The sequence below is a fragment of the Pseudochaenichthys georgianus genome, chromosome 22 (genome assembly GCF_902827115.2).
Source record: "Pseudochaenichthys georgianus chromosome 22, fPseGeo1.2, whole genome shotgun sequence".
Lineage (NCBI taxonomy): Eukaryota > Metazoa > Chordata > Actinopteri > Perciformes > Channichthyidae > Pseudochaenichthys > Pseudochaenichthys georgianus.
The window spans coordinates 17,764,043-17,780,927 of NC_047524.1; the positions used below are offsets into that span (position 1 = coordinate 17,764,043).

The 16,885-nt window shown below is 41.7% G+C and overlaps 1 protein-coding gene across 1 annotated transcript in view; it reads right to left on the minus strand.

The window, feature by feature from the left end:
* LOC117467443 (ryanodine receptor 3-like) overlaps nucleotides 1–16,885 on the minus strand; it is a 155,823-nt gene that overhangs the window by 114,597 nt on the left and 24,341 nt on the right. Inside the window, exons 2-4 of the mRNA XM_071201631.1 lie at nucleotides 12,121–12,240; nucleotides 4,446–4,550; nucleotides 145–219 (exon numbers count right to left, since the gene is read on the minus strand). Coding sequence (XP_071057732.1) covers nucleotides 145–219; nucleotides 4,446–4,550; nucleotides 12,121–12,240 — 300 coding nt within the window. The remainder of the gene's footprint in view (nucleotides 1–144; nucleotides 220–4,445; nucleotides 4,551–12,120; nucleotides 12,241–16,885) is intronic.

Below are 16,885 nucleotides of genomic sequence, written 5' to 3' on the forward strand. Positions count from 1 at the left end.
AAAATGGGAAATATGAGTGTAGAGGATATCGGGACAAAGATCCTGGGCACAATGCATCCTGGTACATGTAGTTCCTGCTCTGATAGCAGGAGAAGTCAGCTTTATCTGTCAGTATTCTGACATCAGTTGTGTGCAAACTCTTACCATAGAGCTGAAGGAATGCCGAAGGAGGATGGCATGTCCGTACAGAAGAGTCTTGTGTCCGCCGCTTTGCGCTGCCTAAAGATATGATTCAAACGCACAAAATACACACAAATACGTAGTTACATGTCAGCTCCAGCCCCTGACAGAACAGCCCCAGTGGTCTTACTCCAACTGCTTCCATCTACACCCGACCTCTGGCACTGAATGTTGACCTCAGTGAGGACCTTCTCGCCAGCGATGATGAGGGGAGCACATATCTCCTGGGGAGGGTTATGCCAACCCATCTCGTCAATGAAGACATGCAAATCTGACTTGTCACAGGAGATGGTGTTTCTGGGTCCTGTATCCATGAGGGAACAGGATACAGGGTCATCTTTCCACCACTCTGACGACAGGAATGTGGGAAGGATGCACAACTACTGTCAGTGTCCGATGCAAGGTGAAAAGCATTAGCAGGGAATGGCTCCGACGCTTGTGGGGTTGGGTTGGGATGCAGAAGGGTAACATGGTGTCTCTACCGTTAGAGATGCAAAGGGGGTAAAAAAGGGTATTTGACATTTTTCTTTGGCAAGCGTCTCCCGTGTTACTCACCTTCCTTATGAGCCTCTAGAAAGCATTAAGGTAAGAAAGAGTTTCATTATTCAGAAATAATGTGCCTTATTTCAGTCTTTGGTACAGATTATTTAAGTCCCCAAAGACATACTACAGTATGTCAAAAAGTCCTCTTTAATTTTGTTAGAGGGATCAAGGAAAGCAGGTTGACTCCCATTCATTGGCAGTTCACAGAGTAATGCCATTGGCACAAGATCCTGAAATAATTTGAGAAACATTGTCAAACAGTAAATCAAAAGTACAACCACTGCAGGACACTAATGATATATAGTCAAGACTTAAAATCTACCAAAGGTAAGTAGATTTTTTTGTAAAGGAATTCTTATAATGAACTGAGCACACAGTGTATTGTGAAAACACCATGTGCAGCCTCTCTCCTCTCTTTTTGGCTAATGGCACAATGGCCATGCTGTGATTTGATGCAGTTGTGTCGTGTAGACTGCAGCACTGGCTTTCAGGCTTTCTTCTGTGCTTCTGGCTACTGCTGTATGCTGGCTGAGGTACTGAGCTTAATGCGGCGAGGCACATCCAGCTGCAATCTCCACAACCAATAAACCCAAGCCCTCCACTCACTTCCTTATCCCACGGCTGGGGACTGCGTTACACAGATAGAGAACACACTGAGGAAAATAACGGCTCATTTCAGTAAGAAAGAGAACCTTCTGCATGTGGGGACACATTCCAGAAAAATGTGATACACCTTGAGCAACTGAAATGAATAAAACCGTATTACACTCAGCTCGCTGAACCAGAAAGGGAAACGATGGTTGGATCTAAGCGGTGCAAGAAAAAACAAAACAAGTATTGTATCTCCTGTCCAGCTTTTGACCACAAGTGACATCTTCATGACAATTTAAAGGCATGGCATTTAGCAGGAGGCAGCCTCCTGGTGTGTGAGCCCTGCAGCACATTGTGTGTGTGGCTGCAGTGTTGTGTTTTTACCCAATGAAGAAGGGCCAAGTGCAGCTACAAGCTAACACAAAGCTAGAAGACAAAGAGAGGGCAGTGAGGGCAGGGGAAGAGAAACATCAGCACGCCTGGTGTCGCCAGGGCAGCTAGGTCTCCTTGACTGACTGATCTCATCATTTGCCCTTTTGACCAGCGACACGCAAATCAAACAGGTCAGTGCTCTTTGGACGAGCAACGACAAGCTTCACACAAAGTGATCAGCGGTGGATACTGAGCTAAAAGGGGGTTGGCATTTGCACCGATTGTAAGTGTGTTGTCTTGGCAGGTCCTCTTCAGTCGCCTCTGTGTCTCAGTCAGCGCCTTCCGGCATAAACAGCCTGAACTACCGATTTGCTCCAGCCACTGTCCATTGATAAGCCCATCTGTTCAAAGACATATTGATTTCAGAGCCTCAGCCGAGACGTATTCAACCTCCATTTCCCCTTTAATTGCGCTTCCTCCAGTGACATTTCAGCGCAGGCAAAAGTGATGAATAGGAAGACAATATCGAAAACAGATAAACGTGAGTAGAGAGAAAACAGTGAAGTAACACAATATAAATGGTCATTTTAAACCATCTTAAAGTCCAAAGGGTTCTACAAAAGGCACAAATGGTGTGAAAGGTTTAGAAAAAGATTTCAGAGATGAGTAAATCTTTCAACTACCCTAGAAAGTAGGAAACACAACAGCATTAAAGTCCAACTGAAATCACATTTAGTTGTGTGTTTTTGCAGTAAAAAATAATTGTATTTTTAAAAGTTATAGTTGTATAGCTCTTAAAGTTCTGGTCAGACGTTGTTAGCAGTGGTATTGAAGGGTAAGAACCACACCAGCATCTAAGTGGACCAAAGCGACATTTTGAGGTGTTTAATGTGCTGCAGCTGAGCAGCTTATTATGTATCTAGCCTGCAAACTGACATTAGCAGTGTAATTTGCGCCAGTGAATTTTCTTTTTCTTGCTGGCCTTACTCAACAAGCTAAAGTGCAGGTCATGTGTTCAGAAAGATAAGAAGGACACCTCAGAAAAAAGCTTTTGTGGGTTGCAGATCAAAGTCTGGGGCTCTTGAATATCAGACTGCTGTCTGGTTGCTAGTCAGTGTGAGTATCTGCTAATGATAGAGAGGTGACATAACTGATGAATGGACATTTTTCAATTTGGATTTTTTAGAACAGAGGATTTAAAACAGACAAGCAGTTGAATTTCAGTTGGACTTAAAGTGCTATGTGAAGGTCCTAAAAGGATGCATGAGGGATGAGGCTGGACTCTCATTTAAGTATGTTATTTTTAGCTTTAATTTAGCATTTAATACTTTGAGCACCCTTTCCCCCCTAATTCCCTTCTAGCTAGCCCTTAAACCCCGCACAGAGGCAGTGGAACCAATGGTCTTGCATTTCTGTCATTCTGTAGCCCACTTTGGACTCGCGGTAGCCCACTTTGGTCGCAGCCCTTAACATTTATCTCAGGAGTTGAGTCAATGAATATGAGCCTCAACAACTGAGGATTTATGGAGATTCTCACCATCATTAGCCATGTAGCATTAAAGGGTGAAATGCCAAAGCTGACTTGAGTCAGTAGAGCTTTTTTGACTAAATCCTTCATGATCATTTCCTCTCCAGTGGCAGAAATCTCTGTCTCAGCTGTTTCCATCCACTCATGGCATCTCATATCATACAGCAAAAATGAGTGGGTAAAAAACGATACTGTGACAAATGAGAGCTTATCCTGTGAGACTGGGTTTGAATAAAACAAATGATACTGCAATGAGCATCCATCTAAATTCCCCTGAGGGCAAGACTAACGTTAACCGGACGCTAATCCAGCATCCAGCCGCTGCAGTTCTCCAGCAGTGGCTGTGGGGAACATTATTGGGAAGTCTATACGAACCTCTATTTGTCTCTGTCAACTCTGCTCACCCAGGATACACAAGAAATCCATACCATCATCAGTTACTTCCATGCAGGTGTTAGCATAAACCCTGATTTCTAATGATTCCTGATGAAAGACTGATGTTCTTCGATGATGTCTTATGGAAGACAGTTGAAAAAAGACTAAACTACAGCATCATGCATTAGGGATGAGAGGTTAATGGTATGAGTAGAGAACATACCCATCGGTCCGGGCCGCGTGTCTATCATGAGGAAGATGGAGATTATACACAGAAATTAGAAGATAAAGATGGGAGAGACACACATTTGTAACAGCAATGAGGAAGAGAAGCCAACACACCTGCAAGAAGATGACTATAACAACGTCAGATGCAGGGATTCAGTGATGAATAATGAGTGATGATAACAGAATCAGCCACAACTAAATGAAAAACTGCAAATCTTCTATCAGCTGTTCATTTTGCTTTAATAATTTACAAAGGAAAACATTTTTTAAAAAGCTGTTTTTCTTCAAGCCTTAGTGTTAATTACCGTAAATGGGTTAAAAGTGCATGCAGCACATGAGGAAAAAGCTCTAGTAATTCCAGTACATCCACTTCATCCTCATTAATATTCATTGGGGCCTGAACCTCTGGGCAGCCAGGGTCCCAAGGCCACTGTCATGGGCCTATTTTGCCCATTCATCTCTTTAAAGTGACTGAACAAGTTAAGAGTGTTCAACTTAGCTTACTGCAGTCATTACAATAAACTGTTTTACAACTTTGTCTTATGAACGTATAAACAGAGTGGGACATACAGCACATGACTGGGTGTGTGTGTGTTTGTGTGTCAGCATGTGTGTGTCCATCACTCACCCCTTCACTGTTCTGTCCGCTCTTAGCCAGCATCTCCTGTAGCGCCCGTACTGACAGAGACTGTTCCAGCACAAAGGTGCAGATGCACAGGTCTGGAGGAACATACTGCAACAACAGACAAGAGGTTACAAAGTAAGACATTTTCAAGCTCATTTAACTTACTTTGTAAACTCACTTGGGCCCTTATTAAAAAGTTAGTTTATAGCAATAGTGTCAAGCAGCATGAACCAGTTTATACAACCTATACAAATGCAACTGTGATCTCAGTCTAATTCTTAACGAGCCACCAGTAGTACCTTAGAAGACGTACAGTAATAGAGTTTATTCCTGACGTCCGCTAGCAAAAACACACATATTTTCTCTAAACAGCAACCAGATGGGCTTATTTGCCTAAGTAGTTTAAATCATAATGGACTTTTTATTGCACCATCTTCACCCGCCCTCCATTGAGATTCTAAAAAGGCATTTTGTTTAAGAGTGTGCAGTTTATCCATTTCTGGATGCTGATATCATAGACACTGTTATATCACGCTAACCTCTGAGACTTCTAATATGCAACATTGCCCACTACAGCTTTAAATTAACATGCATTGATAGGGTAAAATATTAGCCAACAGTTTAAGTTATCATTTAAATATCCAGGAGATAGAGAACATTAGCATTCATTTGGATTCATGTTTCTACCCACCTCGGAAGCTAGATATCTTTATGTGTTTTTGGTATCTACTAATCCCTAAGAAAAACTAAAGTGTCAAATGAAAAGTTAAGACTACTCTTTTGAAAGCAGCTGCCTCTGAAAACACCCTAATTTATCAGGCCAACATGCTCCATAACTGAGGCAGCATTAGTAGGATCAGATACAGATTGAGTATGTAAAAAACGTTTTGCTTCATAAACAAAACATCCACTTACAGTATAGCCAGAAAAATAAAAAGTGCGCCCTGAATCCGCAGGGATATTCTGATTAGATGTCCACTCGTAAAATGCGAGTTAGTCTTAATCAAGTGGGCGATATTCATTAAAGGTTACTTTAAAAATAGATTAAGTGCTCTCAGGTCAGTCTGCTCAAAGATAAGCCAGGTCTTGGTCATAGTATGTTAAAATTGTGTCCCAAACCAGGACAGGAGAGGAGAGGGGGATTCACTGACAGAATGAGGGAAGCAGGGATGAAGATAGTATGCAGAACGGCTACAAGATAAATTGTATGAACCTAAACAACCCCACTGTCCTCCTTACGGAGTACTTAAACTCTTTAAAAACTGGTTCAGGTACAACCAACCTCATTTGCAAACTTCACACAACCTAGTTTCAGGGTCAAGCCACAATAGATTTACAGTCAATACAAAGCTAGATGACCAGCAGTGCACTGAGCCAATCAGCCATATCTGATCATTAAAATCTAAGTGAAGTTGAAGAGTAGATGCCCCAGGCGAGACTGTGAAAACGCTTCAGGGAAAACAAACAGAAATGACTTCAAATCAAGTTTTATTTATATAGCACATTTATAAACGATTTTTGGTCGAGCCAAAGTGCTGTACATAAAATAAAAATAGCCTACAGTAGAGACACTTTACAGCAAATACAACAGCACAGATTATTCAGAATATCAGTATGAGAAAACTTGATTTATAGCAACACATGCCAGTGTGTTGGATTTCAACAATAGTAATTCCAGTCTCATTGGCATACTACAAATGATGCACACTCCACAATCGCTATTGAGACATGAACTAAGATCGTTTTTTGAGCGAAGACTATTAATTTGTTTTCAACCTAATTGTCTGATTTAGCATCTGTTGTGGATTCATTCAAAAGGGAAAAGCTAAATTCCACAGTTGTTTAGTGCTAAAAAAATATTTTGCAGGTTTAATTAAAAGCTAGAAGATGGTTAGCCTAGCTCAGAGCCATATAATAGAAGAGTTACGACATCTCCGTTCACTCCAATGGACCACTTTTTTACAGCAATGGCGGATCGTGGAGCCTCTCAATCGTTCCCCGGAAGTTAGCGCCAAGGCTAGTAGAGCTGTCGAGTTGCAGCATAATAGACCGTTCGTGACGGACTTTTAAAGGTAAGAAGAAGTTTAAAGATTTATATTGCGGATATTATCAGTACATCTGATTCAAATGAACATGTGTATTAAAGGATGTCAGTGGATTATCCCTAAATTAGTAGATTTAGGGAACGTTTACAGATAACAGATTAAGCTAGGATACCGAAGCAAGTTAGCAACACACGTTGAACAGCCTTTCAATTGTAAATTCCGTTCTCTTAATGTCATTTCGTCCAACGTTGTTGAATTATAGAAGAGGGTTTTCTAAACGGGATTGTATGCGGGGTTGGAGGGAGTTAAATATTAGATAATATAACTTTGGTGGGTGTAAGAGTGAGTGTTTTTAGTAGAGCCATATTGTGTCCTTGTGATTATGTTGATTATTACCTGTCTGTATAATGTTGCAGCTCAGCTGATTTTGGATTGATGGCAAAGGGAGAGAGACTTAAGTGAGAGTGAAAACACAAGGTAAGTTTAATACTACTGTTTTATATAAGTAAGCATACTAAACATGTATTCTATCACTGTATTATATAAGTAATCTTGTTAGTAACCTACTGTATGGCAGGTGGAGAGGCAGTGATGTTACAGGTGGAGGAGCAAAACTGCAAGACTGCAAACTCACAAGACAGAGAAATCAAAGTTTGTTCTCCAGAGAAGAGGTTGATTTCACTTCAATTTTTTCATATTTTCTAAAGATGTGGAAATGGCACACAAAAAAACTTGAGAGCTGTAACCAAGACAACTGTAACAACATGAGTAGAGAGCCACCACGGTTTTTCAAGTCCCTCTCTTACTCCATTTTGCCAACCCAAACTTCCAGGTACATGACGGGACACCTTGCTTGTTTTTGTTGTTTGCGCTCCTCTGGCTGGGTGCTAGCAGGTAGAGGGCAGTGATCCCTTCCCTTCTTCCTTCAATCTTTGAGACTAATGTAAGTAGAAGACATGGCACTGTAAATGTTCGAACATTTAAAATATTATACCATTTAAAAATAAGAAATATTACTTTTGTTACTAAGAGTTCATACTTATTATACCTGTGTTACCTTTCACACTATCGCTGTGATCATGAGCTATGGGCTTTGTAGATACAGGGGCCCTTCTCTTTTTGACCACAGGGCGATGCACGAAGATGGTGGGTATAGCCTCTGCTCTCAGCCTAGTCTTGCCCTTTTTTGTCTTGACAAACGAGTGACTTGAGGTTACTTCACACACAGAACAACTCAGTTTTGTCTGCCCACATACATATTCCATAGTGGTTGAATACACAGTATTAGGAAACACTTTATACTTACTGGACATGTTATACTCATTACATACTGTATATAAAATATGACCAAGAATGTGAGACAACTTTATAGAAATTCATATCACATCTGTTACTGATGCCATTTGTCATACTTTGTTAAACTCACAAATAATAAAGTTCCATAACTTCAGTTGGGAACAGAGACCACACCTTATCTCCCCAAGGCAATTTCCCATCCAATAGGTGTGCTATATAGGTGTGTATAACCCTTTCTCCTGTCTGTTACTCCCTCTTTCAGCACAAGAACCAGAGGGGGATTCAATGGAGCCTGAATACCTGCACTGAGACCCTCACCCTGCACGCTGAGTCTCAACTCTCAGTGTTTTTCAAGCCTTTCCCTGTTTTTTTTTGTATTAAACAAAACATTAAGCTTTCCCAATGGTGTGGTTTTCGTTTTGTGAAAAAGTGCAAATGCAGTGTTTGTATATAAATCACATATTTTGTTGCTGTTGGTCGTGAAATTGCTCCTGCTTCCTCCGCTCTGTGTCAGTGGGGAAGCCGTACATTCGTACTCCTTTCTCTGAGCGATTGGAGCATCCCCAGGCAGCACAGCAAACCATGGTGGCGACTAGGAGGCAGCACAGCAAACCAGGACAACACGGAGGAAAAGGCACAGACAAACTGCATGATATGCTATTCAATGTTTATTGAATTCCATGTATTTGCAATGGATGTTCCTAAAGCAACACATTTAACATCATCATCACATCATCATCATCATCATCATCATCATCATCATCATCATCATCATCATCATCATCATCATCATCATCATCATATGCTGCTAGTCCTGCTGCTGCTGCTAGTCCTTTGATAGTCACCTGTCGGTCCCCTGTCCTTTCTGAAAGCCATAAAGATGACATTAGTCATTTAGATAACTTGTGTCCTCAATTACCAGGGGATTACTGAAACTACCATGAATTTAAGAAAATGGTAGAAATGAATCTAATCTGAATTTTAAAGCATTACTTTAGATCCCCTCCCGCTAAATATATCAATAAACATTAGAAAGTGATGCTCCTGACTACCATACAAGTTTAAGAAGATAATATTGGTTTGAAAGAATTCAAAGCTATAAATAAACAGCAACAGGCTCTTTAACCAAGGCACTGTTAGTAACATGTAAACTAGTTGTTCACACTAATCCTAATATTATCACTAATTCACTAGCAGGAACCACGCCACAACAAGGTGATGTTTGTAAGTTTATTGAAGTAACATGTGAATGATATGAGGGGGGTGAAGAGATGATCTGGGAGGACGAGCTGTGGTCCGTGCAGTGGGAGACTCAGAGTGGGGGTTCCGTCTCCGGCATGATCTGCGTGGGCTGATTACGGGCCCCCCAGACGATACCTGGGATTAAGGTGTTAGTATACGCAGTATATAAACGTGCACCGTTTAAATATAGATGGTGACGGGCAGAGGATGTTGGGATGAAGGGGGGAGGGAGGGAGGGATGTAGGGATGAGGGATGTTGGGATGTAGGGATGAAGGGATGAGGGAGGGAGGGATGTAGGGATGTAGGGATGAGGGATGTTGGGATGTTGGGATGAGGGATGTTGGGATGTAGGGATGTTGGGATGAGGGGATGTAGGGATGTAGGGATGTTGGGATGAGGGATGTTGGGATGTAGGGATGTTGAGGGAGGGAAGAAGGGATGGGTGGATGTATCGCTCGGTGTGAGTCGGAAGGGGAACTGTATGGGTAGAAAGGGAGAGGGAGGGTGGGTTGAAAGGATGGAGACGAGCAGTGGCCGGAAGTTTTGCCGGATATAAATAGGGGTGGCCGTGGTTCGAGGCGGAGTTTTAGGCGTGGCCATGCTCCTGAACCTATGTTAACATTTTAACCTCATATATTAGCAAATTCTATTTTATTTTTTAAAACATATTGATGTAAATACATACACATATCGATTTGTTGTATAAATATTGCAAATCAAAACCTTTATTCTCTAATAATTACCAAAAATCGTAGTTCTATCTCCTGTTATCAATGCATTCACATTGCCCGCCATGAACTTCCGGGGAATGATCCTCGTCTACATGAACCACGTGACGATAGCCGTTTTTGGACTTCCGTTGTCGTAACTCTTCTATTATATGGCTCTGGCCTAGCTTAGCAAAAAGTCAGATACTGAAAACATTTGGATTGATGCAAATCCAATATTCAGTCCTTTTAGCTTTTTTTGGGTCTCCACTAAATACATTTAGCACACCCTCCCCCAACAATCAATATGCAATATAGGCTAACATATTTTCAGCATGCTGTTTGGGCATTTGGTGATGCCTCTACACAGACTAGCCCCTCCTCTAGACGTTTTACTATATACATCATAATGAGGACCCTAGAAAGCAATCCACCCCCTACCCTCGTCTCTCTGGGTGACTGACAGCTGACCTTTGCTCTCCCCAGACACACGTCTGTAACAATTTGTATGGAGTTAGATGAGGGTCCAAAAGAGCTGTAGAGGATGATGAGTGTCCAGCCCTGTCAAGATGGCCTCTTAGTCGGAGCAGGGAGACAGCTTTACAGCATGCCGGCCATTCCCAGATGTTTGCTTTATGACCACTAGTGTGATGAGAGAAAGAGTGTAGCTAGATGGTGGGCAGGGATGGATGTCGTCGTTATGTCTTTCTTCAGAGAGAGGGTGAAAAAGGGCAAAAGCTGATTGGCCTGATGCGGTGACCTCAAACTTCGCCATTCCTTTACAGCTTATTTGGAGGAGCTGCTGAAACTGTTAGTTTAAGCGGCAAAGATAGGAGTCAAAACTGATATTTTTCAAACTACTATTGGTCAGTTGACGTACGTGAGTGGATCTGTTTTGATTCACATTTTGTACACACACACAACAAAAACACACTGCCATTATGGTATGTGGGAATCAACCCTCCAGTGGTCATAATATTGAGTCGCTGACAGGCAAGACCTGCTGGTCGTACATCAAAATCAAGCAGCTTCTTTCAGGCTGATTGATGTTGCCATTTAAACTGTGCAAACTCCAAATCAACTTCCTCCTGCGGTCCTGGTTCTTTGCCCCGTTACTAGACTAGTTCACAAAGAAAAGAGAGGCATCCTATTCAGTTGTCCAGGCCCGCTTCCTAATTGCCATGTTTGGGTCTTTTTCACCTCTCCATCGCTGATCCCAAAGGTGGGGTGATGCCTTTTCATTAAAAAAAAAACCAAGGCAATGAAGACAAAGTGCCAGATAGGGAGAACATCCATCACACCTGTCAAGTGTAATTACCATCCAATATGGGGTGAAAGCCTCACCTCCCTCTGGGCACAATGCCCCCCAACATACCCACACATACTCTTTATGAGTGCTGTTGGAGGACAGGAAGTGGTGTTGGAAAGAAGAGAACATGCTGGATGTCAGGACAACAATAATCTTTAATCCCTACTTCTTTTTAGTGTCTTTCCCCTGAACACCTCGCTGTACCTCACACGTGTATACACTGGTGTCATAGCTTGAGCCTAATGAATCTCAGACAATACAAATGGGTTATGATTAATAGACAATCAATGCGGACAGAGCCCATTAGGCCTGCTGTTGACAGGCTTTGCTATGGGAAAGCAATAATGCCAGATAAGTGGCAGAGCAACAAGGTGAGAATCTCTTGGGAACACAACCTCAACAGCCAATCATCATTCAGATATTCCTGCTTCGAGATTGAACAAATTGAATAAACTATTTTCACACAAAAATGCAATAAAGTATGCAGTTTCTTGATTACAAAGGCAAACAATGAAATGTTTCTTAACGGCCGTAATTATAACTTTTCACTTAGTCACACAAGCTATCAAATGCGTCAGCAGCTACCGCTCTGCTGCAATAAAGCCGTGGGCAATTAGAGCCAACAGCAGCAATGTTTATGAAACAATCCATCAAACATGTCCAGGTGCATACTTTCTGGGAATTATCATGTGACAGCGGACCAACCGAGGTGCCACATCTTTCCTGAACCTTTTAAAAAGAAAATTCATCAAATAGACTGCGGTGGATGGGAGCTTTGATGGGGTGCTGAGCTGTCGTTTTTTTATGCATCTCCGCTAAGCTTCTCTGAATCGTTTCCGGACATAAACAAGGATGAATAAAATGGTTGTCTAGTTTCTACAAAATGTGTTATGTGATGTTTGTTTTATTACAGTCTGTGTATGCAATGTGTGTGAACATATAGTTGATTATAAAAACAGCAGAGAAAACAAACCCCATCGAATGAAGTAGATGAGAGAGACCGCACACACAATAACAAGCATTTCTGAGTTCTGCTGAATGTTTTTTCAGATAAAGAGGATTGAAGATGTGTGCATACCTTGGCCTCAGATGTGGGCTCCAGGTAACACAGCCGGTTGCCCAGCCCCTCGGCAGCCAAGCAGAACTTGCGATTCTCCTTCTGGATGCAGGCCACGCACTGGAGCACCACTTCATCATCCTGTCGAGAAAAAAAAGAGGACTTCAGTCTGTGTGTCTGTGCATGTAGACGCTGTGTGTGGGTGTTTCATGACCTGAGACAACCACACCTCACCCACACACCTGCCAATCCTGGGTTATTGATCAGGGAAGACTCTTCTGCGCCACTAAAAGTATTTTGTCTCCCCCCACTATAGTGGTAGAAGGACAACCGGAGACTGTTGGTGCAATAACACATGACATTCAAAAAATGGAAAATATTTTTTACATATAGAAATATTGGCATTTTTGACATAGCAAATAAGCATACAGTATACCTCAGACACAATTTGAGTGGTTTCACATTGCGTTCTGTTCACTCTTTTCTGATTTGTTGTATTGGGATCAATAAAATGTGACATATAATATTGAAGCAGCATACCATTCTGTACTAAAACTATAAAACTAAAACAGTCAAGTGCACCAATAAAACAGTTAATTTTAATATACATTCCCTCTGCTTCTTATAATGCGTTTTCTCACTGCCTGGGCACAGCTAATTGGGAGGATATCTGTCTGAATGTGATGATCAAACAGAGAGCAACCATGGTGGATTCCTTTGAGTCGACGCTTTAGGCTGTTTACTCCGTTTAGATTGTACAAATGAGGCAATCAATTTGAGCGTAACACGTTTAAAAAAGAAAATTATGGTCTGAGTGAACTTGCTTGTATAAAGTATTTATGTAAAAGAGGGGAATTGTGTGGCTTCGACACCCCAGTGGTAATTATGTATGAAATGATGTGTGCATATGTTTGAGCATGTTTACCTATATTTGTTGAACGAATGTATATATTTATTAGGAAATGTCTTGGACTACGTTTTGATACCTTTATTTGACAGCTAAACCCTTTATACAGTATCAGAAGCATCTAAATACAATATTTAGAGAGTACAAATATATATGTTAATAATGTTGGCCTCCACATCCTGATGTTTGTGTTAGAGAATTGACTATTGGAAAGCCTTTTAAGTACAATTAAGCAGCAGCTCACACGGCACAGGGATAATGAAGGACTATGTTGTAAATAATTAACAACATTATCTATAGCTTTTCTATCCTTTGTTTATGTTAAATAAGGCATACACAGTAATCCTAGTTTAATAAATAATTTAGTGTGAATGCTGACACAGCATTCCAACTATCTGTTATGCTACGCACACAACTTTATTATTCCGCCGGGGGGTTTTGCGCCTCTTCTTCTCCCACATTGAACATCGCAGAAACTCCGTTCAAACATCAAAACGTTCAGCTCGGTCAGGAATCGATGGCTATTACTTTTATCATTCATAACTTTCATAATTCTAGAGATACATCCCATAATTCTTCACATTTTTAACATGGAAGTCAATGGAGAAACTCTTCAGACTTCAACAATCTTCATGCAACTTCAACTGCTAACTGCTCCTTCTTCAACGGCTAACTGCTCCTTCATACTTTCACTCAGAAACCTCATTCCAACTTTAAAATGTTACACATCTTTCTGACATTATTCGTGTAACACAACTTTTAAATCCGATTCTTACTTTTAGAGATATTAAACATTGTTCAGACCTTGGTAAAGAGGCCTTCTTCAGATTTTAGAGTGCGTGATGTCACAGCTAGAGTGGAGGACAGATTTAATTGTGCCTTCATATTTTCTTTTAAACCTGCCATAATTCCCAAACCCTACATTCCTGAGACATAATTTTTCATGACAAACGTAGGAAAACATCTCGTAGCTTGAAAGATAAAAGAAATGAGGCAAAAATAATTAAACAAAAAGCCTCTTGAGGGCATGAAGTGACAAAAACTTTCAACATGTCTCCATTAAACCCCATTGTAAATTCAGCCTCACCTTTCCCCACCACAGCAGCCGCACACCTTTAGTTAATCTGCCAAAAAGGCCACATTATTAACCCGAAAGTACACAAAATGTACACTTCAGATGCTCAAGTTCCTTGACATGCTTCATGCTTTGAAATGTTACCGATATCTGTAACGGCCCGTCCACACAGCGGCGTTGGAAGCTTCTTCCAACGCTTCTGCCCATTCACTTTGAATGGGGTGACGTCACTTTTCGCCGAACTGCATTGTGGAAAGCAGAGCGGAGCTTTCCTGGCGTTTCAGGCTGCAAAAGTTGAGCAATGTTCAACTTTTGAAGCTTCTGAAGCTTTCGGTGGAAGCGTCAGCCAATCAAATCATATGCCAGTACAAGCTCTAGCCAATCAAACCACTGCTTGTGTGTCAGGGGCGGGAGATTCATGTGATTGGTTGTTGGTCGAGCTTCAGACACGCCCGCCGGCAAGCTTTTTCCAAAGCCGCTGTGTGGACGGGCCGTTACGGTTCTTCAACAAAACGTTCACATGTAAGAGGTTTATCTCTCATTCAGAACAATGAAAATGCTCTCCTCTCACTGATCACCATGGAAACCTTTGATCTCTGGACACGTCGTTAGCTCAAATATAAACACCTGTGTCATGGAACACGATGATGTCATAACTCCAATTGACATAATTAGAACAGCAGACTAATGACGTGGTCACTGGAGTTTAACAGACTGTCTCAGCCTATTATTTTCCATCTGATGGAAACTTCATACTGACTTCAACATGTTCCACATATTTTAGAAATGAACAATGTGAAGCTGACAATTGAGCGGCCCGACCAAGCAAGGAGGCAGAACGTCCAAAATACAACCCGGTGTGGGCATTTATTACGTCATAAACATGACACAGCATCAATCTGCTGCCCACGTGAACACAATCACCAGCCACCACCAGGATCTCACACACACTCCCAGCCTCAAAACAGACAGGACAACAGACCCTAAATACACACACTAATCAGCAATTCGACACAGGTGGGGGGGGGAGACAACACAGGGCACCAGGTGCACACAATCAACAGCCACAGACATGGGGGAAGGGGAACACTTTTAACATGAAACCAGGAAACAGAGACAGACAAATTTACATAAATTACATATATTCCCATGCTTCCTGTGCAATGTTTTTAGTGCTATATTACCCGTAACGGAGGCCGAGATCTATGGGCCCAGAGATCACCTCTGTTACATTTCCTTACCCCTCTCCCCAGGAAATACAATTACAGGCCCATATCAAACCTGCCATTTCTAGGTAAAATCATTGAAAAAGTTGTTTTTCAACAGTTGAGTAACTTCTTCAGTTATTTAAATAACTGTTTCGATGTGTTCCAGTCAGGCTTTTGTCCAAACCACAGCACTGAGACTGCTCTTGTAAAGGTCTTCAATGACATCCACTTAAACACAGACAGTGGCAGAACTTCAGTGTTAGTATTATTAGATCTCAGTGCTGCGTTTGACACTGTTGACCACAACATATTACTAGACCGACTAGAAAACTGGGTGGGACTTTCGGAAACAGTTCTAAATTGGTTTGAATCCTACTTAAAGGACAGAAAAAACTTTGTTTCTATAGGTAAATTCACATCTGAGTTGACAAATATGACATGTGGGGTACCTCAAGGCTCCATCTTGGGGCCTCTTCTCTTTAACATCTACATGCTACCACTGGCTCATAATGAAAAACAACAAAATAAGTTACCATAGCTATGCGGATGACACACACATTTACGTAACAATTTCACCAGGAGACTATGCTCTAATTCAAACACTAAGTAAGTGCATTGAACAAATCAATGACTGGATGTGTCAGAACTTTCTCCAATTAAACAAAGATAAAACTGAGGTAATGGTTTTTGGAGCCAAGGCAGAACGTATAAAAGTTAGCGCTGAGCTTCAGTCTGCAATGTTCAAAACAACAGATAAAGCCAGAAATCTAGGTGTAGTCATGGACTCTGACCTGAGTTTCAACAGTCACATTAGCCGCGTTCACACTGCGGTACTTTTCCCACAAAGGTTCATGCGAACTTAGTTCATGAGAACTCTTTAGTTCGCATGAACTAAGTACAGATCGCGTTCACACCAGAAAAAGTCCCTGAGGGTGGATTAGGTAAATGAAGCCGCTGACGTCACTTCTTCTTCTTCTGCTTTGGGTTTACTGGCAGGCCGCAAACCACTTCACGGCGTATACTGCCGCCCAAAGTCCCCGGCCGGAAGTCCCCGGAGTTGGGGAAGGCTTCAGTAGCAGCTGCTGGGAGTCCCAGTAGCAGCTGCTGGGAGTCCCAGCAGCTGCTACTGAAGCCTTCCGAGTAAATCGCCAGAACGCCAACACCTCCTCATCTCCACCGCTCCCATGTTTTATTTTGTGTTGCCATAAGTTAGTCTCTCTGCGTTTCTACGCTGGGCTAATGCTAATAATGCTAATGCGAGGATAATAAAATGGCGGCTTCACAAAACTTTTTGGGAGTTTTACGGGGCTTGGTTTGCAATCCGCCCAGCCAATCAGGAATATAGCTCTTTTCTCAAAAAAAGAGCCGCTCGAAAGTCCCTGCTAGAGAGCAGGGACTTTCGAGGGGGTAAAAAGGTTCGCATGAACTACTTTTAGTACCGGCTCTTTTTGGTGTGAACGCGATCATGAACTAAGTTCGCATGAACCTTTGTGGGAAAAGTACCGCAGTGTGAACGCGGCTATTAAAACAGTTACTAAATCAGCCAACTATCACCTAAAGAATATATCTAGGATTAAAATACTAATGTCACAGCAG